At 42.8% G+C, this 24,763-nt stretch overlaps 1 protein-coding gene across 1 annotated transcript; it reads right to left on the bottom strand.

Moving 5' to 3' along the window:
- Nucleotides 1-678: 678 nt before the first annotated feature.
- On the bottom strand, nt 679-16,047 carry LOC147436372 (uncharacterized). Its single transcript, XM_086489289.1, has 7 exons — nt 15,427-16,047; nt 4,017-4,085; nt 3,867-3,935; nt 2,942-3,028; nt 2,754-2,821; nt 2,502-2,684; nt 679-1,142 (listed from the first exon to the last, which is right to left on the bottom strand). The coding sequence occupies exons 1-6, from the start codon at nt 16,000-16,002 to the stop codon at nt 2,558-2,560; spliced, it is 996 nt and encodes a 331-aa protein (XP_086345415.1). The 5' UTR covers nt 16,003-16,047; the 3' UTR covers nt 679-1,142; nt 2,502-2,557.
- Between the last annotated feature and the right edge of the window lie 8,716 nt (nt 16,048-24,763).

Below are 24,763 nucleotides of genomic sequence, written 5' to 3'. Positions count from 1 at the left end.
CAATCAATTGTCCAAATGTGCTTTACACCAACAAAAACCACAACCCAAATAAAAAGTTAAGATCAATGACAAAAGTCAGTGAATAAATAACGCTAAAGGAAAGACCAGTACGAACGGGATACATTGCCACTATGGAAAGAATAGGCAGTCGTCTAAAAGGCTGTTGATAAACCATTCTTGCTTCAGTAAATTTTGAGTTTCAAGCTTGTAAAGGTTAGCACACATACATGCACACAGTTAACACTCAAACCCTATATGAAGTAATTACCTGTCCAATGTCGATGCTACATTAGCTTGAGGTTCAAAAAACAAAATCCTTAAGGATTAGCCATATACATTTGGCAAGAAGGCTCAAATTAAATAGCACACTCTAAGCACTCAGAAAGGGGTTCCATATATTTGAAATATATTATGCACGATGGAGCCGACGGTTACCTCTAGTCTTGTGGTTAACTAACTTCAGCTTATAAATGCACTTTAATTTATGGGTAACTTAGTGCTTTTCCTCGAATTATCTAAGTATATGCATATATAGTCAAGCACAGTTGTTCATCATCAAGCATAAGCCACTAAACAAATATGTGCCATAGACAGGAGGGATAGGTTCACCTGAAGATTCAAGTGAAGGGTGATCGGACTTGGTAATAGAAGTGCAAGAACTGTGGAAATTACTAATAGTGGAAAAACAAGAGACTCTGATGCTTATCAAATCAATCTGAAAAGGTACATTGCAATGAACTCGATTTTGAAAAAAAAAAGATAATTAGCAATAAGCTAATTCAACTTTTGGTTGAACAGCCAACATTACACATAACCAGACTATGGGAGTCATTCCAAAATGACAAACAATTCAAATGAAGATTTTGTGCACTCACAAGCATGTGAGTCATATTTAGGTTGTGTAGTAGAAGGAGACAATCGCCATCATTTTCCTAAAGACAATCCCTTAACCGACTGTCTGCTAGGCTGTGTAGCACCAGTTTGACTCTTGAAATAACAGTTTCTTCCTTACTGCATTCAGCTTAGCAAAATCAGGATCATGGCAAGGTTTCTCACAGTTTTAGAAACCTTTTATGGTTCAGCTTGTGATGATTGAACCCATCTAGCGTCCGAAATGAGCCCCCACACATGGAATAATTTACCTATCATGTTGAAATGCAAAAGATAACATATTACCATTCTGCAACATAAGTTCTGCACACACATGCATGGGTACATGTCTATGCAAGCATCAAAATGTGTGTGTGTGTGTGTGTGTGTGTGTGGACGTGCACACACGTGCGCATGCATGTTGCCAACACACGCCACAAACACTAGAGGCATCAATGGCTGCCAGCTGAGTGCACAGATGGCTCAAATTTGCCAACTGATTGCGGACCCATTGCTAAGTATAGACTTCAAGCTTCTGAAAGAGGGGAAACCACCTAGAACTATTTCATACAAGACTGTAGTTCTTTGCCACTGCAAGCTCCTCAATGCCCCATAAGGAGGCAGCAATGCAAATCATAAACTACCTCTTGGAGGCTTAAATATTTACTTCTAAATCCAAACACCCAGAAAAACGTGTCTGTTCTGCCAGTCACCTCTTGGGAATTGTAACAAATATATGATGAAACGTCACTCACCACCAAACCCTAAATGGAGCAGCAAGCTTAAACACTTCGACTTCCACGCACCCTAAAAAGTGATGGTTCGGCCCAATGATCACCATGGTCAAAACAGTGGCATCAAATGTGTCAATAAGACCACCACTCTAAAACCTTGACCATCCAGGCTAAAGGTATCGTTTGTATTTTGTCCTGCGACACGAGCCCTTAGCTATTGGGCCCAGCCTCGTGCTTGGCAAGCTAGTGGCAAGCCAATGTGCTTGGCTCCTGTTATATAACTATGACCTCTCCTCATTTTATTTGCACCGCCCCCAAGAATGATCTGGCTGAGTTTGCTTTGCATATTACCTCGCAAGTCACATGGCATGACTTGAAGTTTTCAAAACCACCTGCTTGCTTCCTTTGGGAAGAACACCATAATAAATATTTGAAATTTTCTATTCATAATCTTGGTAAATCTTTGGCTGACCATGAATCCAACATAACATTCCTCTTTCAATACCATTCTGAGATTCAGTAACTTTCCTTTGAATCTCCTACAACAAAGATTATTCCATGACTTCTGCTTCATCTAGAATATTTCAGTCTATTGAAGTTTGTGTAAGTCAGGTTGTGATTTGTGCCATTTTGAGGTGTTTTTATGAGAACAAAGTTCTCTCTGTAAAGAGGCTCTGTCATGATCCTTATAAGAAAAGCAAACTTTGCATAAATCTCCTTTAAGCCGCAGCCTTATTGGCAATCTAGGTGAGTACCAACACAATGCTTCAGGCAACACAATCATCACATGGAAATATAATTGATCCATTTCATCAGACAGAGCAGTTTCCTGTACTCTCTAATTTCAAGGAAACCGGTGTTATTGAAAAACAAGTAAAACTAAGGGCAGATGCATACCTTTATGGCCATAAGTACAGCAGCCTCGTTATCCTTAGAAGAGAATAATATCCAGGTTATGATGCCTTTTGAAGCTCCAGTGGAGTTGGCGTATCCTTATCATACACCATACTCCCAAGTCTTGTCGGGGGCCAGTATCGAAAAATTGACCGCCCAAGAATATTGCGGGAAGGCAGGGGTCCCCTGCAAATTTTCAAAGCTAAGATGGCAAATTCACAAATACACTTCTCACATCAGATCTGAAGCTCTCACCATGCATGTGAATCAAAGCTGTTGTTGCGGTTATCCCCCATGACAAACACATAACCTTCTGGGACATACTGTCAAAATCCAACAAATCAAACACAACGCAGGGAATCAGCCATGTGATTTCAGTTAGTCTTTATACTTCGAGAGCAGTTAAAACTTGCAAGTCTCAGACACAGGGCTAAACAACTTACCACAGATCGCATGTCATATTTTGGTGGCTCAGCAATATAATCCTCTTTTTGAGCCACACCATTAACAATTAACTTTCCATCATGAACCTATACAACAAATATGCATAACGAGATCTATTTAGTGCTGTGAACAAGGAATTGACACAGAAACTGAACTAGCTCAAGCCAATTATCTGCATTCTTTCTGTCAATCAACAAAATACCAAGAACGCAGATCAGTAACAACAAGAGCAGTACTCATCAGATCTCAACCGACAGACAATCCAACTCATCATTAAAGGAACCAGAACCCTCATTTTGGGATCCCAACACATAAAACAAAGCAAGCAAGATAGGGAAGTGCAACCTAATGCCTTTGTACGCAAAGCCATAGATGAAACACAAAGCCTTGATTGAGCATAGAATAAGGCATGAAAGGTAAACACAACTGGTTAAAATGTGAAGTTTCTTAGCTGGACGCGCTATGATACAATGCCTGCAAGAACATGTACTAACGAAGGTAAACATAAGCACTTGCATAGACAAAAAACAGAAAAGGGACTCTAGTCATAAGTTCTCCTGTTTGTTCTAGACATCAGAAAAACCCAAAATTTAACATGAAAACAATTTCTTCCGTATGGAACGCCCGATTACGAAGTGTGAGAACAAACAAATGCAGGTGCATTCAGGCAGAAATCCAGAATAATTTCTAGAGCTGCATACGAATATTTTAACATTGCACATCCAGTATCCGTAAGCAGAGGTGATTTTCATAAAAGAAATTGTTACAAGTCCAGCGAGTTCCTCTGAAAGGCCTGACCTTTCAGAGAATGGATGTGTCGAATCTAGAAGCCTCAACTTTTTTAGGTAACATTTGTGCATGCATACCATCACAATAGAAATGCCCATGCATTCAGTGTTGCGTTGAGAGTCTCAAACACTGTACCTCCACCACATCACCAGCTTTTGCAACAACACGCTTTATGAAAACTTCTCCAGCGCCATAACCCCTTTCCTGCAAAACAACTAGAATGTCATACAAGGGGCTCATGACTTAACCAAAAAGATAAAGATCCCATGGATTGCCACTCCTTACCTGTAAAACTGAAGGAGCTGTAAAAATCACAACGTCGTGTACATCAGGATTTCTGAAGTAATATGAGACCTGGAAGCAAAGGGAGATCAGTACCTTCGTCTTCAAGGGATGCATGAAATAAAGATTCTAAAATCAAAGCAGTACAAACAATGGGAAGACAAAAATCATTTCACGTAGACACTGCTTACAAACACCTGACAACAATGTTGGATAGCACAAAACAGTAACGTTCTAAAGACAGTTTGCAATCCTGCATTGCCTCAAGGCTGTTGACACCTCTTGCGCATTGACAACTCTCTTGCATGGCTGTTACCCATAGCCGCATGGATACACATCTATAAAAGACGCCATGATGAGACCAATCACTCTCCTCCTACTCCAAGTCCCATGGAAGCTATGATCAAGATGACAATGCCACAAGAGGACTTGTGAATGCTAGAGGCAGCACATTGATATGATGAAGAAACGCACCTCAAGAAGAGGCTGAGCAAGAACAGCCTTTGGCTCTAGAAGAGGAGATGCATCATCGTTGCTACTTTTCGCACTGATACATCCTCTTCTTTTGCACCAAATTAAGAGAAGCTTGAGACTACAAATGTGTGCGCCACGTACAAGTGCATAGTCACCATTGCTAGAGCAAATCCAGCTTTAGTAAGTATGATGGTGAGATAGATGCATTCATGGTTTCTTCTTGGTTGAATCAATTAGCCGGAATGCGGAACGGGAACAACGATGCAATCCCCGCGGAATGGGGGAACAGTAGAGGGGTCCGGAACGGGAATGGTGTGGAACAAGAGGCATTGAAAACACCCAAATAATGCAATTTTTAGCTCTATGTGATTGAATATAAGTAATATTAGAGTCCTTTGACTCCAATACTCACCAAAAACTCAATTTGAGACCATTCAACCCTACTATGGCAAACATGTGTCGTGTAGAGTTGACACAGAGAGAGAGACAGAGAGAGAGAGAGAGAGAGAGAGAGAGAGAGAGAGAGAGCTTGCAGCTTGTAGAGTCTAGACTTGAGAGCTTGAAAGAGGCAAGAGCTTGAGAGTAGAGACTCGAGAGGGTAGAGTTGAAGCCTTGGCCCTAGAAAGCTTGCGTGCATTTTGAAGGTAAGGGGTGGGGGGATGGGCATTTTATAAGGGGGAGGCTCACAAGATAAGAAGGCCCAAATCTGAAAATCTGTCCATTCCAAGCCGTTCCGGGCCTACCGTTCCAATATCACCCGCCTGTCCAGAACGATTAGCCGTTCCGAGCCATGAGCAGTGTCCAGAACGCCGCTCAGCGTTCCCTACCCATGAGATGGCGTTCCCTGGTAAGACTGCTTGGGAGCCATTTTGTGGTACCTAGAGTGGATGAATAAGGATGCTGCTAACAAGGAAGCCAATAATGAGATGAGTCTCCCAACTTACCTCTTCTTAACTATAAGTGTGACGAGTTTCAGCAAAATCTCAAGACTCGCTTTTGGCCTCCACAGTACTTCAATAGATTAAGACAGAAAATTCCATTCTTAAGCAAAATAATTTGCATGTTATAAGTTATCCTAGCAAAGCAATGCAAAGTACAATTAAAGGAGGAAGAGGAATGACTCGCACCATGTCGACACAAAAAAGGTGTGATTCAACTTCGGAGAGTGTTCCCCCCCACAATAGACACCCCTAGAAATATTACTTTTACAATACCAATGAGCACAATTGTTCTATGAGTGCCCACTCACATGACATCCTCTACAAGTAGCCCTTGGCCACTACATTACAGGTGCCTGGTCCAAAAGCACCTTTAACTTCAACGGCTAATTACAACTTATGCTAAAAAGCACCTATATCATCTATTAACAATAAGTGGCCCCCATGACAAGGCCAACATAAAAATCTGCCTCGGCACCTACTGAGAGTTCCGCAATTTGTGGCACAAATTACGGGGGGGAAATTTAAACTCTCCCACACCTCCCTTATGCTCTGTTTTGGTATGGTCATGCCATGTCATCATTTTGTGACATACCTCCCCTCCCGTGATTACACCTACGATCACTAATATACCACCAAATATCAATGGGCATTGTTAGCATGCAACATGCTCATGATATGCTACGCTCAAATGCCATGCAATCCACTATAGAGTCTAAATCACTAAACAAAGAAACATCTAGTGTTACATGAATTGTGTTGGGTCTTAAATGTGTCCAACTATTGAGTGCAAACCACCATAACACGTCTTGAACTTGTATCCAACACCATTATGCACGTCTAAGGTAGAGCGGGTCCTAGACTTGTGTTCAACCGTCCAAGATAACCATCACAATCAGTTATGGACTCTATCCAACCGTTACTAGTCTGACATGGTACAAGTCCTAAACTTTGTCCAACCGTACAAATAACCGTTGTGAACCACCTCTAGATGGCATTTATTTATTGAATGACTTTTCAAATTCCCAATCGTGGGGCTGATTTGGTGCCTGCTCGACGTAGCATGATATTCCTATTTATGCATACCTTGGGCACCAGTAGAAGGCAGAAGAGGCTACAGAAGAGGAAGGTCTTGCCGCCTCAGGGCTCCAAGGTCAACACATCAGCGTTTCCAGCCTTTTCTCCTCAGCGTTTTCAGCCCAAAATAGCCAGCAATTCAGCCTATATCGCCATCAAACTTCAGTCCTAGCCTCGTCATGGTTGCAGATCCTAGCCATCGACATCACTAGCCTTTTCAACATTCAGCCATAGCCTCCTCCTCATCATTGTCATCGACACAGGACCCCAGCATCTAGCACCCCTTGTGTTTTGGGCTTGGCTCTTGCATAGCTCAACATAGGGACCATCACTCCCGCAATACCCCTACCCATCAATACCCACAATACCCCTCAATACCCATTACTACCCGCAATACCCCTACCCATCAGTACCCGCAGTACCCCCCAATACCCATCACTACCAACAGTACCCCTCAGCACCTTCAGTACCGCAGTTTCCCGTAGTACACTCAATATCCCAATGTCACGTGACACATCCAACCCTATCTGTCCATGGACAAGCTACAACATGATCAGGGTTCAATCAGTCCAGTCAAGTCTAGATTTAGAAGTGATCAGGCACTTTTGTGAGTCTACTCGTAGACCGTGCATACCTAGTCACTTAGTATAGATGCATATCCTCTGGTTGCACACAGCATGATCATCAGAATTCCCATCAGAATCCATTAGAATCAATTAGGGAAATTTTCCAGTGCATTTAGCCTATTTTCCCTGTTTTTGGTATTTTCACTTATTATTTTTAAGTGACTTTCCAACAAAAGTAGGTAGGGCAATTTTGCTAAGTTAATATATAGGCAAACCCAAGTTAGCACTAAATGGCAGAAGAGGCAGCAGGAGCACATGCTCAACAGGCACCTTCTTAGCAGAACCCCCCAAGTGACATAGCGTTTTTGCTCCCAAGCAACAGCCTAGCGTTTTTGGATCAAACCACCGCAGATTAGCCAGTGTTTTGCTTTTGCAGATCCCTGGCGACAAGAACACAGCAGATCAGCCTAGCGTTTTTGCATTTGCAGAATCCCGGCGACAGAAAGACCCATTTCAGCCCCTAGCGTTTTTGGTTGCAGATCAGCCCCGGCGTTTTGCACCTTCACCGCGACGGAAAATCAAGGAAGACCAGCGTTTTCAGTTTTCAGCAGTTAGCACCCGCAGATCAAGTCCCGAACCTCGCAGATCTCACCTTCAGCAGTTCCTCGCCGCACGGTCAATTTCCGCAAGGTTTACAGTTTCAACCCAGAAACGCAGATTTCAGCATCTGCGTTTTCAGCACGTCGTCATCGACATAGAGTCAGAATTCAACAGATAGAAGATTTGCAGATTTCAGCCCATAGCATTTTTGAACAGCAGTCGAAAGATTGCAGATTTCAGCCCTAAAGTCGTCGTCGTCATCCCGTCGTCGTCATCGGCATAGTCCCAAATTGCATCAATCCATTGCATTGTCATTGTACCACTTTGTGCAATCAATAAGTAGACCACTCTCGCCGACGAGAGTGGGGCCTTCGGAGGAGGGTTTTACAATGTCTCTGGTGTCGTATCTCTCTTCTCTCTCTATCTCTCAGTCTCATACACTTGCACGCACAGTGTCCATTCACTTTGTTTGTGATCATAGCACTTTCCATTAAGAACGGAAGGCTCTACCTTCCATAAGAACAAAAGGAACCTTGAGCACAGTTCGGAGCTCTCATCTTGAGCAAAGCGCAAACATTCATTCCGTTGCACCTAACATTGGTATCAGAGCTTTGGCAGTGTTCGGTATCACTCAAGGAAAGAACCACAAGAACCACAGAATTTTTTTTGCTTGTTGAGGTCGCACGAACCCAAGTTCGCTTGGGCGTGTCGATTCCTAATCGTGTTTTGTTGAAGAGTGACACGAATCCCAAGAAAGAAGGGCTTGTCCAGCCTCCCCTTGTGTCTCTTTTCACTCATTGAGAGCGGACCATGCACTTAGCGGCCGGCCAATCGAAGTGAGGTGGGAAAAAGCAACCTTGGTGTGAGCGCAAGGCCGCCAAGGGGTGCGCCCGCGGAAAGGAGTAGAACTCGGGTGAAGAGAAGATCCTTCTCCAACACGGTTTGCAAGCGAAAGAAAACCTCAAGAACCAAGACCCCCAAGAACCCAAGTTCCTCGTGAACTTAAGAACCCAAGACCCTCAAGAACCCAAGTTTCTCGTGAACTTAAGAACCCACAAGAACCCACGACTTCAGAATGGTCATCACTCGAAGCAGAATGGATACTTCGCTTGGAGGTGATGAGCATGAGAGAGGCGAAGAAGAATTTTCCCCACCAGGAGGTTTTTCCGACCCTCCCCCTTCCCCATCTACGCCAAGGATTGCACTAACTCCTATGGAGGAGTTGAAGCAGTTGTTTATGGAAAGACAGTTAGAACGCGAAGAAAGAAAAGCACAACGAGAAGCAGAAAGAAAAGCCTACGAAGAAGACATGGCAGCCATAGAGCGCCAGTACCAAGAAAGAATGGCAGCCATAGCGCGTGAGAGCGAGCAAGCATGCTTGAAAGCCAAAGCAAGAGAAGCAGAATTTGATCGCCAAAACAAAGCCCTCAAAGAAAAGAGCGACCACCACAACAAAGAGTTTTGGCGGCTCTATTCTCAAGTTCAGGCACAGATGCACGAGATTTGGGGAAAGGAGACTCTCTCAGTCTCTTCTTCTCCAACATGACACACAAGATTTACATGATTATGAGAAGCATGATAAATTGAATGACAATGATTTGCATGATGATTTGATTGAAAATGATGAGCATGATGATTTGGATGCCAATGATTTGCATAATGATTTAGATGACAATGACAAGCATGCTGATTTGCATGATCAAGATGTGATTTCTCACAAGCATGATGATTTGCATGATCAAGATGTGATTTCTCACAAGCATGATGAGTTGCATGAAGATGACGTGATTGTTCACAAGGATGATGAGTTAGTTGATGCTTTTTCTAGCGAAGCTAACCTCGTTGCAGATTCGATCAATCACGAAGGATCGATCTTGGCTCTCGAGCCTAGATCCACAAAACCCTCACAGGAAGTATTATGTGTTCACATGATTGATACGCACGCATTGTTCAAATGTTTCATTCGAGATCGTTTCCTGTATTTTAGTCAACATCTTTATGTGATCCCTTTTCCTAGGCATGACATATTGTATGTTGAGCACGTTTCTCTCATAAATGAGCACGAATGTATGTGGATTTTTCATGAAAAGCTGAAAAGTATGCATTCAAGGAAGTCACATTCCATGTCTCTTCCTTGGCATGACACAGTACCCGAAAGAGCACATGAAAGTATGAGCACCAAGCATGGGTATTTCCGTTGTGAATTGCCACAGTTGATTGATTTAGATCAGCAAGAAAAGATTCGATTTCATTGTTTGCATGTGTTTGATGAACGGGTTGTCACTCCGTCTCTATGTTCATCTACATTGCATACACAGTCTTTAGAGAAGACAAGATTTTTTTCCTTCACTTTACATGGAATGGGTATGTTCATGGTTTTGTATTGGAGATGGTTTCAGGAATTTTCAGCCATGGAGATTCTTGAAGACGGAAGAAGCAGGACTCTAGACGAAGTTGAAGCATCGAAGGAGCCAAAGAAGACTTTGTGTCGCTTTCGGCGCGGCCCAAAGAAGCAAGCGTTACAGACCTTTATGAAGTTCAAGTACCGCACGACCCACACATCAGAGTGGACAGGCGAAGAGTCCCTTCCAGGATTCCGGATGCTTTTGGCGATCTCCCTCGACGCCATACAGTTCGGTACCCGTACCTCACTTTGAAAAGGAGGGGATGTCATGTGACACATCCAACCCTATGTGTCCGTGGACAAGCTACAGCATGATCAAGGTTCAGTCAGTCCGGTCAAGTCTAGATTTAGAAGTGATCTGGCACTTTTGTGAGTCTATTTGTAGACCGTGCATGCCCAGTCACTTAGTATAGATGCATATCTTCTGGTTGCACACAGCATGATCATCAGAATTCCCATCAGAATCCATCAGAATCAATTAGGGGAATTTTCCAATGCATTTAGCCTATTTTTCCTATTTTCACTTATTATTTTTAAGTGACTTTCCAACAAAAGTAGGTAGGGCAATTTTGCTAAGTTAATATATAAGCAAACCCAAGTTAGCACTAAATGGCAGAAGAGTCAGCAGGAGCACATGCTCAACAGGCACCTTCTCACCCCCCAAGTGACCTAGCGTTTTTGCTCCCAAGCAACAGCCTAGTGTTTTTGGATCAGACCACCGCAGATTAGCCAGCGTTTTGCTCTTGCAGATCCCTGGCAACAAGAACACAGCAGATCAGCCTAGCGTTTTTGCATTTGCATAATCCCGGCGACAGAAAGACCCATTTCAGCCCCTAGCATTTTTGGTTGTAGATCAGCCCCGGCGTTTTGCACCTTCACCGCGACGGAAAATCAAGGAAGACCAGCGTTTTCAGTTTTCAGCAGTTAGCACCCGCAGATCAAGTCCCGAACCTCGCAGATCTCACCTTCCCGCAACAGTTCCTTGCCGCACGGTCAGTTTCCGCAAGGTTTATAGTTTCAGCCCGGAAAAAGCAGATTTCAGCATCTGCGTTTCCAGCACGTCGTCGTCGCATCGTCGTCATCGACATCGTCACAGACATAGAGTCAGAATTCAGCAGATAGAAGATTTGCATATTTCAGCCCATAGCGTTTTTGGACAGCAGTACAAAGATTGCAAATTTGTAGGTTTGCAAGCGGGTCTTGGTTCTTGAGGTTCTTGAGGTTTTCTTTCGCTTGCAGATTTCAGCCCATAGCATTTTTGGACAGCAGTAGAAAGAAAAGCCTACGAAGAAGAAATGCTATGGGCTGAAATCAAGAACCTCAAGAACCAAGTTCTTTGGTGTCGCCTCTTTTCTCTCTCTCTTTCATTCAGTTCAGTTCAGTTCTTTCAAGTGAATGCAAAGGTGTTTGTGCAAAGTACTAGATCCGAGCTAAATCCATAAACACTTGCATTGCACCTGACATTGGTATCAGAGCTTTGTGCGTCCTTTGGTTTCGCAAACTCAAGGGAAGAACCCCAAGTACCCAAGAACCCAACAAGAACCTCTCAAAAAATTTTCCCTTGAAGAAGCTTCACGTCCATACCCCGGATTTATTAGCCCTGCCGCACCCTCGGTATCAAGCATCCAATACCAGCTCCCAACTTCATTGCCATGTCTTTGAACGAAGGTCGACATCGGATCCAAGTAAACACAGATCTTGAGTACTAGGATCTACTTGCCTTGTATGTGCATATGGAAGTAGTTAAAGAAAGGAACTTCTGCATTCGCATTCACATGTAGCGTGCATCCACTTCCTGCGACAGTAGTAAGGCTACCCAATAACTCCTATGGTCGGTGTTACATTAGAACAGTACCTACATCCACAGGATCCACCCGTTTGGAGTTTTCATCCGTTTATGCATCCACAAGCATCAGAAGCATTCAACATCAGAAGTACAAAAAGAATCCAAAGTTAGTGTCACGTGACACATCCAACCCTATGTGTCCGTGGACAAGCTACAGCACGACAAGGATTCAGTCAGTCTAGATTTAGAAGTGATCTGACACTTTTGTGAGATTATTCGTAGACCGTGCATGCCCAAACACTTAGTGTAGATGCATATCCTCTCGTTGCACACAGCATGATCATAAGCATTCCCATCAGAATCCATCAGAACCCTTCAGGGGAATTTTCCAGTGCATTTAGCCTATTTTACTTATTTTTGGCATTTTTCACTTATTAATTTAAGTGACTTTCCAACAAAAGTAGGTAGGGCAATTTGGGTAAGAATATATAAGCAAACCAAAGTTAGCACTAAATGGCAGAAGAGGCAACAGGAGCCAAGCTCAGCAGGCAACTTCTCAGCAAGACAAAGCCTTGGTGGATTCCCTCCAAGCAACAAATACCCCTCATCCTAGCGTTTCTTCATCAGCTGTAGCCTGGCGTTTTTGCACCAGCACACCATCGCCAGAAGATCCCAGCAGATAGCGTTTTTGCATCAGCATCCTCGCCAACAGAAAACCTCAGCCTAGAGCTTTTGGAAACTTCAACCTAGCGTTTTTGGTCCCAATTTCAACCTTTGCAGATTCAGCATGCAACGATTTTCATCATTAAAGACCGTCAAGATCAGCCCCTAAAGAAGTAGCAGATTCAGCCCGAAAAGACCTCAGTTTTCAGCCTTAAGCAACCTCAGTTTTCAGCCCTAAACCTGCAGATTTTCAGCATCAAAGACCCACCACAAACAGCCCCCAAAATCAACGTTTTTGGACTAGTCGCAGATTTCAGCCCATAGCGTTTTTGGACAGCAGTAGAAAGATTACAGATTTCAGCCCTTAGGTCGACTTCGTCATCCCCGTCGTCATCGTCGACATAGCCTAGACTTGCATCAGTCTCATGCATTCCATTTGTACCAGATTGGGCAATCATAAGTAGACCACTCTCGCCGACGACAGTGGGGCCTTCGGAGGAGGGTTTTACGTCTCTGGTGTCGTATCTCTCTTCTCTCTCTATCTCTCAGTCTCATACACTTGCACGCACAACATCCATTCACTTTGTTTGTGATCATAGCATTCTCTCATTAAGAATGGAAGGCTCTACCTTCCATAAGAACAAAAGGAACCTTGAGCACAGTTCGGAGCACTCATCTTGAGCAAAGCGCAAACATTCATTCTGCTGCACCTAACAGGTAGAAGTTCGGCAATTGTGCCTCACCTTTAACAGGGGGAAATGTCACGTGCGCACTTCACTTGCACTGCGTGGACATGCTTCTACTGCAGTCCAACATCAGTCTTAGTTTAGCTTAAGACCCAGCCTGGCACTTTGTGAGCCTCTAGCAGGATAACGTGCATCTCCAGGCCGGTCATAGTTGCATACCCTCTCTTCCACAATACAACATTTCAGCATGTAAGCATGTACCGCATGTGAACCACCTCTAGCATGGCATTTATCTATTAACTGACTTTTCAAATTCCCAATCGTGAGGCTAATTTGGTGCCTGCTCTACCCAGCATAATATTCCTATTTATGCATGCCTTGGGTGCCAGTAGAAGGCAGAAGAGGTAGCAGAAGAAGGTCTTGCCACCTCAAGACTCCGGGGTCAGCACATGAGCGTTTCTAGCCTTTCTCATCAGCGTTTTCAGCCCAGAAAAGCCAGCGATTCAGCCTATGATCGCCATCAGATTTCAACCCTAGCCTCGTCATGGTTGCAAATCTTAGCCATCAACATCGCTAGCGTTTTCAACATTCAACATAAGCCTCGCCGTCGACACAATACCCCAGCATCTAGCACCCCTTGTGTTTGGACCTAAAGGCACTTAAATTAAAGCAGGGCCAACACACACAAAGTGTAGAAGATGATGATTGGCTGTTGTACGGAACTCCCACAAAACGCGTTGACATGCTGACATGGTAGACTGTACTGACATTCTCGCAATTCGCACTCATCGTGCCACGTGGCAGCTATATGGATTTTCGCAAAACGCGCTGACAGCTTTTGGTCACCCGCTTTTGGACCAAATGCTTTTGCATTTATACCTTTTCATCTACATTTCATAGGCCAAAGGCCTTTAAATATGAGCAATTTTGTTCAAAGATAGCTTGGTCCAATCTTTATACATCTGTTCGAAGGGAGGTGTGCAGTGTCTCTTGGATTAGAGATGGTTTGTCTCCTAAAATGAAGATGGTCTCTTGAATTGGAGATGTTCTTTGCTCCTGGATTGAAGTGTGTCAGAGATGTCACTTTTCATAGTAGGGGAGGGTTAAATAGGGATATGGGCTTTAGCCTATGCTTGTGTGTAGCACCTCTTGTCTACTAGGATGCGTAGGTGGCATGGAACCATGTGGTAGCATGTAGAAAAGGTACCTAAGGGGTGTAGGTACCCATGGGGGTCATTAATACAGGGTGTGGACTCACCTAGAGATAGTTAAGAGGTCACACACAAGTTCTTAAGTGGAATGGGCTGATTAGGAGCTTCCATGTAATGTTATGCACGATGCCATATGAAATGCTACACTAGCTCTATATGATGAGCCTCTTTGTACACACTTTAGTTCAATCGAGTAATCAAGTTTGTGTCTACACTCTACTCTATTTTTATTGTGCACTCAAGTGTTATTTATCATGCCAATGCCATGAATGGTTCTCTAATCTACCCTCTCTAAACTCCACAGTTGGGTGGCTGGTAACTTTACTTAGTTTTGAAATTGCTGCAAATTTTGAATGTGTGTTAAACTGCCTTGCTCCGCTTAGTAAGCAAACCATGTTATTCGTTGAAGAAAAACTTTGTATATTCTTCAAAGTCCGTAATTGTTCCGCAAAAAAAGTAAATGTCTGGTCTCTAATACCACTGTAATGGGCTGGCACGCATGCCAACACAAAAATCAGTAATGACTTTAAACTGCTGCTTCTTGTAAATTTTCAAAATGGCTGCCAAATGTATTCATTGGTTAGAGGAACAAAAGAATACTTCACACTTGACAACTTTAGACGATAAAAAAGCAACAAATTCCCCCTTCAGAAAGTCTTGGCCCCCCCGACATAGACATCCCTGGAAATATTTCTTATTCTATTCATGAAGTGTTGCGGTTATAACTATTCTGTGAGATCCCACTCGAATGACATCCTCTACATGAAAACTTCATGTCAAAAAACTCAAAAGTAGATAATGTGTTTGGGCTGTATTTCTATTATTGAAATTCCTTAGAACAGAAAAACGAGCATATCTCCAAAGACGCTCTCTCTCTCTCTCTCTCTCTCTCTCTCTCTCTCTCTCTCTCTCTCTCTCTCTCTCTCTCTCTCTCTCTCTCTCTCTCTCTCAACACGGAAAAAAAACGTGAGACCCTTTTGAAACATAGAAAAGAATGAGCATGTATACCTTTTCTGCAATGATTCTATCTCCAACCTCCAATGTAGGGTACATGGAGAGAGAAGGGATGAATCGAAAATCGGCAACGAAGTATCTGAAGAACAAAGAAAAAGCAATGGTGGCAGCAATGGTCGTGTAATCTTCAGGGGTTAAGTTGAGCCAATTGGAGACCTGTTTGAAGAAGCCAGGCTTCTCCTCCCCATCGCCACTGCCTGAAGTTTTCTCCTCCGAAAGAGAAGGAGCGGTTTTTTCAGCCTCTGAGGACAGAGATGGTGCCGTAAAAGAAGTGTCCTCTTCTTCATCAGAGAGCTGACTGAGCAGGGGTCCACCATCGCTGGAGTCTCTGACACGAGATAAAATTCTTCTCTCTGTGTTGAGGGAGGGAAAACCTAGGTAAGGTCTGCGTCGAGATAGACGTACCAAGCTGCAGTAAGAAGGCAGAGCTGACGACGATGAAGAAGCTGATGAAGGTGAAGATGAAGAAGACGAGGGTCTGAGGCTGGCTGTAGCTCTGATGCTAAAGGGCTGCGCCGGACATGGCGCTGTGTAATGCGAGAGACGCGAGGACGAGCTTAGGCCTGGCATTTTCCCCTACCCTGTTCTTACTCGGGAGCCATTCTCGCTTTATGTATACGTATTTTTGAATCGTTTGAATTTGGTGCATTGAACGGTGTTCTATCTCCTATGGGGCTCGTTAGAGGTGGGATCAATGGTCCGCATTAGGCCTGTGTCAGACGCATCCGGATGGACAAGCTTAGTGATCAAGTGAGCGAATCACAATCGGTGCTTCTTGCCTTGCCTGTCACACGCATCCGGTGGAGAGTCTGTGTTGGCAGCCAGGTCATGGGCATCTTCCTCTTGCTGGTGGACGACCCCCCAAGCCGCCCTTCCCTCACTCGTCTGAAGAAAAATGCAGGTGATTGGCTGAGTTCGTTGCTTGGATACCGCCTTGTGTGACTGCGACGAGCGGAAACGCCTTGAGCTGTGGAAAAAGTAGTCGCTCGCAAGGAGCCAGCTCACACTCGTCCGCTGGACTTGTGTGACAGGGGCCTTAGGCATCGCCAAACAAGAGTAACCTGGGTCGTCGGATTACATTTAAGAATTAGGTGTGAACTTATTGAGAACTTGATTTAAATAGGGTGTACACTCATCTAGGTCAAGGTTTTGGGTTATCTACCCGACACGTACATGCAAAATAATCTGACACTCTAAAAGAGTAAACAAAGTCCTACCTAATGGTGACACAGAAGAAGATACTGGCTCAACCAGCGTTTTATTCAGTAGTTTACATGATTCCTTCAACAAGAGGCTCACCTCCCACCTCGAGATTCATATCCTTCAAAACTGAAACTTTAGATCCAAACCCGCACCTGCCACTTCTTGAACTCTCGTGAAGGCCTCGTAACCAGTCAAGCGAACATATGCAGCTGCAACTAGCAGTGACGCCTTTTTTTTTAAAGGCATGTTGACCCTTGCCTCGCTACCGGCTTCGCTCGATGCCACCATGAGCCCTCCTGGACTTTGCCTTTGCCTTCGCACGGTGCCATCTACCTACCTCACCTTCCCTCCCATGTCGGTCCCCGATTCTCAATAATAAAACATTAAGAATGATTGAGCCCCCCCCCCCCAACCGATGGCTTGGTGGGTAAAATCGGGTTTCGGGAGCTATCTAAATTGGTTTTAGTGATATTGCGTGATTTCTCAAGAAAAAGCAAGCAACCATACAACCTAAATGTCTAAAGGTAGCACTGAAGGCTTCTCCCAAGCCTCTGATGTATAGGAGAGTCTATGATCAATGCCTAACTCCTACCTTGCTATAAAGTAGATGAAATGGCTCTAGATGAATCTAGAGATGAATCTAAAGGATCACTTGGATCAATATCAATGAATGTTAACATATTACCACTAGACAATGAATAATGCGGCACAGCTAGCCAAGCACAAACATATTATCAATACTTTAGGAGGACAGGAGTTTTCAAGAATAGCAAAGGATTATCTGCATATGCAAACAAACATCATGTGTTGCTCTGTTTGATGGCCATGAGAATCTATCGTTGTTGCTTTGACAAATAAGATGGGCATCTGCCAAAATGTTAGATGTTGCAAAAGTGGGTTGCATTTTGGAAGGAAAAATCACCTTTCAAAGGATTGCCATGAAGAAAAATGCAGCCTTATTGCTAAAGCATCTTTTCTTAGAAACCAAATCTTAGTTGTTTTTTTCCTAATCAATGATGCCTAATGTGTTGTGAGCATTGCCTAGTAGAGTTGCTTACACTTGCATCTTGTTTTGAATCATCAATCATGTAGTCCAAGCATTGCAGGATGTTGTGCAATTTGATCAAGAATTTCACACTTAAAGTGTCTTCTCCATGCTTAAAATAATATCATTGAGTAAATTTATTGTTTCACAAATATTTTTCTTCTTCTTTGATTCATCGACATCCATCAAGGTAGTGTTGCTCTTACGCTTGCTATGTTCTCTTCTTTTTGGCCTCATACTGCCTAATGATGGCAAGTAATTCAAAGTAGTTCTCCCAAAGGGCATCATGGGTTAACTTTTATGACTAAGGATGTTTTTATGGTTGTATAATGCATTTTCCATGTTGTAGCCCTTTCCATATCGCTCATAGCAAAAAACACCAAGCTTACATCCTACAATCCTTAGGATGTGGAGACACAACTTTACCATGTCATTTAAGTTTTAAAGGCTTTCCTTTTGTAACATCTTGAGATAATTTAAACAACATGATACTAAGCAATAGCGAAAGCATTGGCCACAATTGAGATGGGCATTGATAGCAAGCAACATATGGGGATGTGTGGCTCCTAGCGATGGGGATCTATTTCTTCCAAAGTTAAGATACCAACCAGAGGGATAGGCTCTAGTAGCTACTCAAGGTGCAAAGCAGCTAGTGAGGATCCCCTTCATTTGTTCCAAAATTGACCGGTTACGAGAGGTCTTGCTATAAAAATTGTGTAAATGGATATAGAAGACTTGGAAGATCTTATTCTTCAAGAACGACCTACTCTTGGGAGGAAAGATTTGGAAAAACCAAGCCATCCTAATCTACACATAAATTGTCCTCTTCTGCTATTTGAGATACGTTTGGAAGTCTAGGAATCGACGTGTCTTAAAACGACCACTTGATGGCTAGATTCAAGGAGATTATTCAAGAAACCAGGAGAGTGATCATATCTATTGGGAAACAAAAGAACTCTAAAGAGTCAAGCAATCAAAGCTATCATGGTTGCGATATCAACTAGTCCCACAATGTAACTATTTAAGTAGCTCTCGTTTGTAAGAGGCTGTGTACCTCTAAATGTGTGTTATGACCCCTAAAGGAACCTATCATGCTCAAGGATAATTGACAATTGTACATTACTTTTTGGATTAATATAACACATCCACTTACGATTGTTGGTTAGCGAAAAAATGCTATAAAAATATGACCATCTTTGATTTTTCTAGACTTACTATATCCTACAATCTTTTCTCCAATATTAATATTGACTACCATTATCATTTTATTAGCATTTGAATGAAAAAAAATTCTACTTAGATCATAGATAATATGGAACCCTACCAAAACTGTGGATCTAGCATTGTGTTTGAGCTTGCAGTCAAATGTATGTTTCTAGATGTGCATAATGAACAACCTTTTTTTGCTTTCTAAAAGAAACCTTAGTGTTGTGTTGGGTTAGGGAGACTTTCATTGTTTTCCGTGCATGATGGAGACTTACTTTAAATGTTTATCTCACTTTTACTTTAAATGTTTATTTCACTTTCATTTCATATGCTGACATGTCTTGACTTTTTTTGCATTCTATTGTTTTAGAATGTTAAAGTGAAACTTCACTTGCATAATTCCAGTAAATTCTATGGATACACACACACACACACACATACACACATATATATATATTAATGAGTTTTTTTAATTTCATCTTTTATTTTGTAGCCTCACATGGCTTGACTTTTCTTACATTCTATAGCTTAATTCTAGTCAATATTCAGGAAAGTCTCTTTTATTAAGCGGCCGTCGATTGAGTTTCCTTCCCACAAAGAAGTGAACCGAAAATACTATCATAAATTAAAAATTTGCATGATTTTTGAACTATTTTCTCACATATTTCACCAGTCTTTCTTCCCTTTACCATGGTTTGCAACCAGGTAGTCTCCATTTTCAACCGGCTCAAGGCTAAGCTTAGGCAATCCTTTCTTGAACACCGATTCTACTTAAACTCAACCTAATGATTTTATCACGTTCTAATTATTTTAAAAAGCCACCGTGATTCTTTCACTTGTTTTTTTTCTATATGTGCATAATGAACAACCTTAACATCCTAATATCTAAGATCATCTATGTGCTTATGTTATCTCATATGTATTGAACAAGGATTATCATATGTATCACGTGAGTGTAAGGAAGGGGGTTCAAAAGGGGACAAACCATTTATTTTACAAAGAAAGGTCCCATATGTAAGGGTACTAATGAATGCTCCACGTCTTATTACATGTGAGTGAGTGTTGTCATAATAATCAATATCTAATTCTCCTAAATGATTTTCTCATGTTAAACTGATCATTTAATATGGGGAAGTGACAGGGGAGAAAAAGCTAGAATATTGGTTAAGCTAGCAGACCGGCCACAGTAGGGATCCAAAGGGGGGGTCTGCAAAAGATCTATGTGCAACAATGGGCTCAAAAGACCCTAAGGTTCAGCCCATTAAAAATTCCAAAATGCTAAGGTTCCAAAATTCAAAGGTTGTGTCCAATGGCCAAACACTAGGGAAACTGGATGCTTAGTGTGTGTCACAAAAAGTCTTTGTCAATCCCTACATAGGAGGGGATGAGAGAGAAACTCTCTCTCTCTCTCTCTCTCTCTCTCTCTCTCTCTCTCTCTCTCTCTCTCTCTCTCACACACACACACACACACACACAAGCTCCCTTTACACAAAGGGAATGAGGGACACATGCCAGCTCCCTAGCCTAGATGCCCACAAGGTGTACCCAATTCCTATTGGATGGCCTTGGAGGTGGACCAATGAGAGTTAGGCTAGAGTAAATTTAATTTAATTAATTTAAAAACACTTAATAAAAGAACCAAGAAGAATTAAGCTCTCTAGAATACTATTGGACAGTCTCCCAAGGGGACCAATGAGCATTCAACAGCCCAATGGCTTGCCTGATTCCTATTGGCCAGGAGGCAAAGGGGATCCAATGAGAGTTTAGTTGAATTAAATAATTACCTAAAGCTCTCACAAAAGGGGAAAGGGGAACACATGTCAGAAGGCTATCACTTATGTTGCTTAATTACCATTGGCTAACCTTGGGGAGGTCCAATAGGATGCTAGCAAGAGCAAAAAGCAAGAGGGGTTGACCAAGAGAGAGAGAGGGGGCTGATTTTTGCAAGGCATTATCACACACACACTCACACAATCTCATGTGTGAAGTAAAGAAGACTCTCTCTCCATCTCAAGCTTTAATGGAAAGCTTACCACCTACTCCAAGCTTGTGAGAAGGGAGGCCTACACCAACAACTCTTGGCTTTGTGATGCAAATCCAACCAAGAGCCAAGCTTCAATGCATGCTCATCTTCTCTACCATGCTAATTACTAAGCTAAGCTATGCTAATATGAGTGATTATGTGAGGAGATGTACATCTTTCTCGTAAGAATACTCCTTCTTCCTCTCAATCTACTCTCATACCCCGCTAGCTCTCTCCATCTTCGAAGGTGTGTGAGGTCTTGGGTATGAGACCGTGAGGGAATTGATGTTGTGTTTGATAAGTGTTTTGCATAGTGCATGAAGTTTCCATCTTCATTGCACTAGCTAGTATCGAAGGAACACAAGAAATTGTATTGTAAAATGTCTCTCTTGATGGGAGAAACCATAATACAAAGCCTTTTGGAGGGGAGACCGGCTCCATGCAAATCCGATCCTCAATTGTTGTCAATTGCTTAATTTCTCTCGCTTTTGAAGTATTGTTCATGCTATCTAACTAGGTGTCATGCTTTTTGTTGCTCTCTCCACCCAAGCACTCTTGTTAATCTCATTAGGAATCTATTCTAATGAAATGCTCACTATGTTCATGCTATTTTCCGCTACACACATGGTACTAGGCCATTAAATGTTACATTGGTATCAGAGCACAAGGTTTCTCTTTTCTTGCTCAAGAAGGGAGGTCCTCAAGCTAGCTATAAATGGTTGGTACTATTAATTGCATGTGAATGAGTAGAATAGGGATTTTTTAGCCTTGCAGTGCGCCTACCTTTGTGCAGTTAACGAGGCATCACCGTCGAGAGCTATGGTCTTAATAGCGGAGTCCTACGGGGCTTGCCTACGGCTTAACCACTATTGAGCTATTAGAAGCTTGAAAGGAGCCGGTGCTGTTTTGGTGTTGAATGACTGACCCTCTCTTCTATTCCTTGAAATTAATGGTATTCGAGCCATGGGTACAGTAGCTTGAGTGCTTTTTCTAAAGGGGTAAAGAGGAGTAGCAACTAGGGGCTCGGGGGGTTCACCATTCAGTACCCCCCTATATAACGTGCATTCGCGGAGTTTAAAAAAAACCCCTCTTTTAACATGTTTGAATGAATAAAATGACCCCTTATTTTAAGAAATTTTTCCAAAATTGAATATAAAAACCCCTTATTTTAATGTATCTCTGTTAAATTGCCTTTAAAAATTTTATTTTAAAACCCCTCCTTTCGAACTCACGTTATACATTAACATGATTACATAGTGCACCCCCCGAGACTAGGGCTTGAAGTGCCAAAGTACACCTAAAAGTTGTTAGAATGGATGACAATAGTAAAGAGAGTGAAATTAATGTTGATAACTTTGATTTTGCTAATGAGCAAGCTACTAATGATACCCCGATGCTTATTAACTATCTTGTTTCTAGGCTTCAACAAGCCATGGGCAATCCATCCCTCCAAAGTGAAGTGCAACGGCAGCTTCGTGCTCATGGGATTCTTCAAGCTCCCCACCATGACGAGAGAACACCTAGGAAGCCTCCTTGCGAGACTTCCAAAAGAGGTCTCTCTCCATTTCGGGAAGAAGAAGAGGATTCCTATGAAGGGCTCATAAATTTTCTCCTTGATGATGCATCTCCTTCTCAAAGGAGAATTTAAGAGCCTCCACCGAAGGAACGAGAAAGAAGAGAGTCTCCCGCCACCTCAGCGGAGATGGCTCCACGAAGACGGCGGGCTAAACGCTCTCCATCACCTCCAAAATGGAGAAGACCATCGCATACTTCTCCACACCATACTTCAAAGAGGGATGACAAAAAGCAAGAGAAGAAAAAGGCGAGAAAGAGGACACCCTCTTCTCCATCTTCTTCATCCTCTTCCTCTTATGAAAGTGATGGTCAAGACAACGAAGATCAAGGCGAGAAAGAGGTCACCCTCTTCTCCATCTTCCTCAAATTCTTCATCTTCTGAAGAAAGTGATGGTGCAACCTTTGAACCATCAAAAAGAAGAGACCATAGGAAATCCTATGTCACGTGCAAGAGGTCATCCAAGCTCAAGAAGTTCAAAGAGGGAGGGAAGAGCATCTCTTTCCTTACCTACGATGGCACTTTTGGTGCTACGGACAAAGTCTTGGCCTTTATCCAACAATTTGATGCGACGTTTGGAGATGAGGGCTTCACGGAGTCCTCTAAGCTACGCCATGTAGCTATGCACTTTCAAAGGTCCGCCAGACAATGGTGGTCTAGCCTACGGGCCAACGGTGAAGCTCCACGAACATGGAAAGCTTTAAGAGCTTCCATTATGAAGCAGTTTTTGTCCACCGATGCCAAAGACAAAGTACTCACCGAATGGCGAAGCTTGAAGCTCTCTCCCTATGAATCCATCCACAAATATGTAGACAAGTTTTGGGACCTACAACTCAAAGCCACTGTCTTCAAAAAGTTGGATTTTGGAGAGCAAAAGCAGCAATTTTGTGTGGGCTTAACCGAAAAAATGGCGGAGTATGTCAACTCCCAAAGGCCACGCACCATATCGACGGTAATACATCATACTATGGTGGCCTCTCGAATCAATTTCCAAACAGGGGCTAAGAGGAATTCTAAGCCCCCTGAAAACAAGGGTTCCAATGAGCCTAAGGGGAAGGACGATGTCCAAAAGTCTCCTAAGGCAATTCCAACAAAGATAAGGAGAAGGGAGTTTACAAAGGCAAAAATAAACTCGCTCCTGAAGAGCTTGAGCGTTATCGCAAGGATAACCGGTGTTTCAAGTGCGGCAAACAAGGGCATGCGTACCGCGCTTGTCCCCAAAAGAACAACCACCATGATCCTCCTAGAGCTACCTTGGTCGAAATCCAAGAGGAGGAAACTCACCATAAAGGATCTCCTCTATGCCATACTTGGGGAAAGGTAAGAGAACATGATGCTTTTATTCTCTTTGACCCCGGTTCTACTCATAATTTTATATCTATAGAGTTGGCCACCAAGCTAGGCATACAAACCTACGAGATGGGAGATGTCCTAACCGTAGACGGTGCTTTCAAGGGGCAAGAAGCTTCAGTCACTCCCTTAATCGGGAAATTGAGGCTCCATGTCCAAAGCTATGTGGACAAAGAGGACTGTTGGGGGTTGGAGCTAGGGAGGATGCCACCAAGGAGCCATGGCTTGGAGGCTCGGGCAGAAGAGGAACAAGAGAGCAAGAGAGAGAGAAGAGAAGAGACTCGACACTGCTTTAAAAACACAGAACACGCTTTTGCTATTGTTATTATTCTTTGTGTATAAGCCTTACAAAGTATATAAAGCCAAGAAAACCATGCAAAACTTGAGTTCTAAGTGAAGCTAGCTTGCATGCCTATAAGAGGCTTTTCCCATGGCTGACCGAAAAGGGCTTGAACCCAACAATCCTCCCCTCAAGCGCGAACTGGACAGACCCTCTCATGATACCTCGAGTTTTTGGTTTACTCGTCAACCGTGAGTTTTAGGTTTTCTCACAACCAAGGATTTCTGGTTTATCCATAACCTGGTGCTAGATCAGTAACCCCCCCTTGAACAGATAGGGTGTAGGCCAAATATGTAGCTACCAAAAATGATTGGAGTTTTTGGTTCACTGCCAAACCTTGGGTTTCAGGTGTACCCAGTAACCTCATGAGAAGCGGTAAAAAAATAGGCTGAGAACTGACAAAAATTGGGAGGTCTTACCATTTATGGATGGCAGTGTCTATAACCTGTACAAAGTTTTGTTATCATGGCATGACAGTAGTTGACAATTTATAGGCTAAAGAAAGGCTTTGACTGAAAGTTTATGATGGTTTTGACAATAGACAAAAGCTGACAAAAACTATGACACTAAACTGGCAAAAATAGTTGATGA

The sequence above is a fragment of the Adiantum capillus-veneris genome, chromosome 18, assembly GCF_014529385.1.
Source record: "Adiantum capillus-veneris isolate H3 chromosome 18, ASM1452938v2, whole genome shotgun sequence".
Classification (NCBI taxonomy): domain Eukaryota; kingdom Viridiplantae; phylum Streptophyta; class Polypodiopsida; order Polypodiales; family Pteridaceae; genus Adiantum; species Adiantum capillus-veneris.
This window is presented reverse-complemented; position numbering and strand designations above follow the sequence as displayed.

Bases quoted from the DNA above. Each gene is read 5' to 3' on its own strand.
- LOC147436372 (XM_086489289.1), bottom strand. From the start codon at position 16,002: ATGCCAGGCCTAAGCTCGTCCTCGCGTCTCTCGCATTACACAGCGCCA. The intron at 2,822-2,941 runs GTAAGTTGTTTA...GGATTTTGACAG, and splicing joins AATATGACATGCGATCTGTG to TATGTCCCAGAAGGTTATGT. The intron at 2,685-2,753 runs GTGAGAGCTTCA...GAAAATTTGCAG, and splicing joins AGCTTTGATTCACATGCATG to GGGACCCCTGCCTTCCCGCA.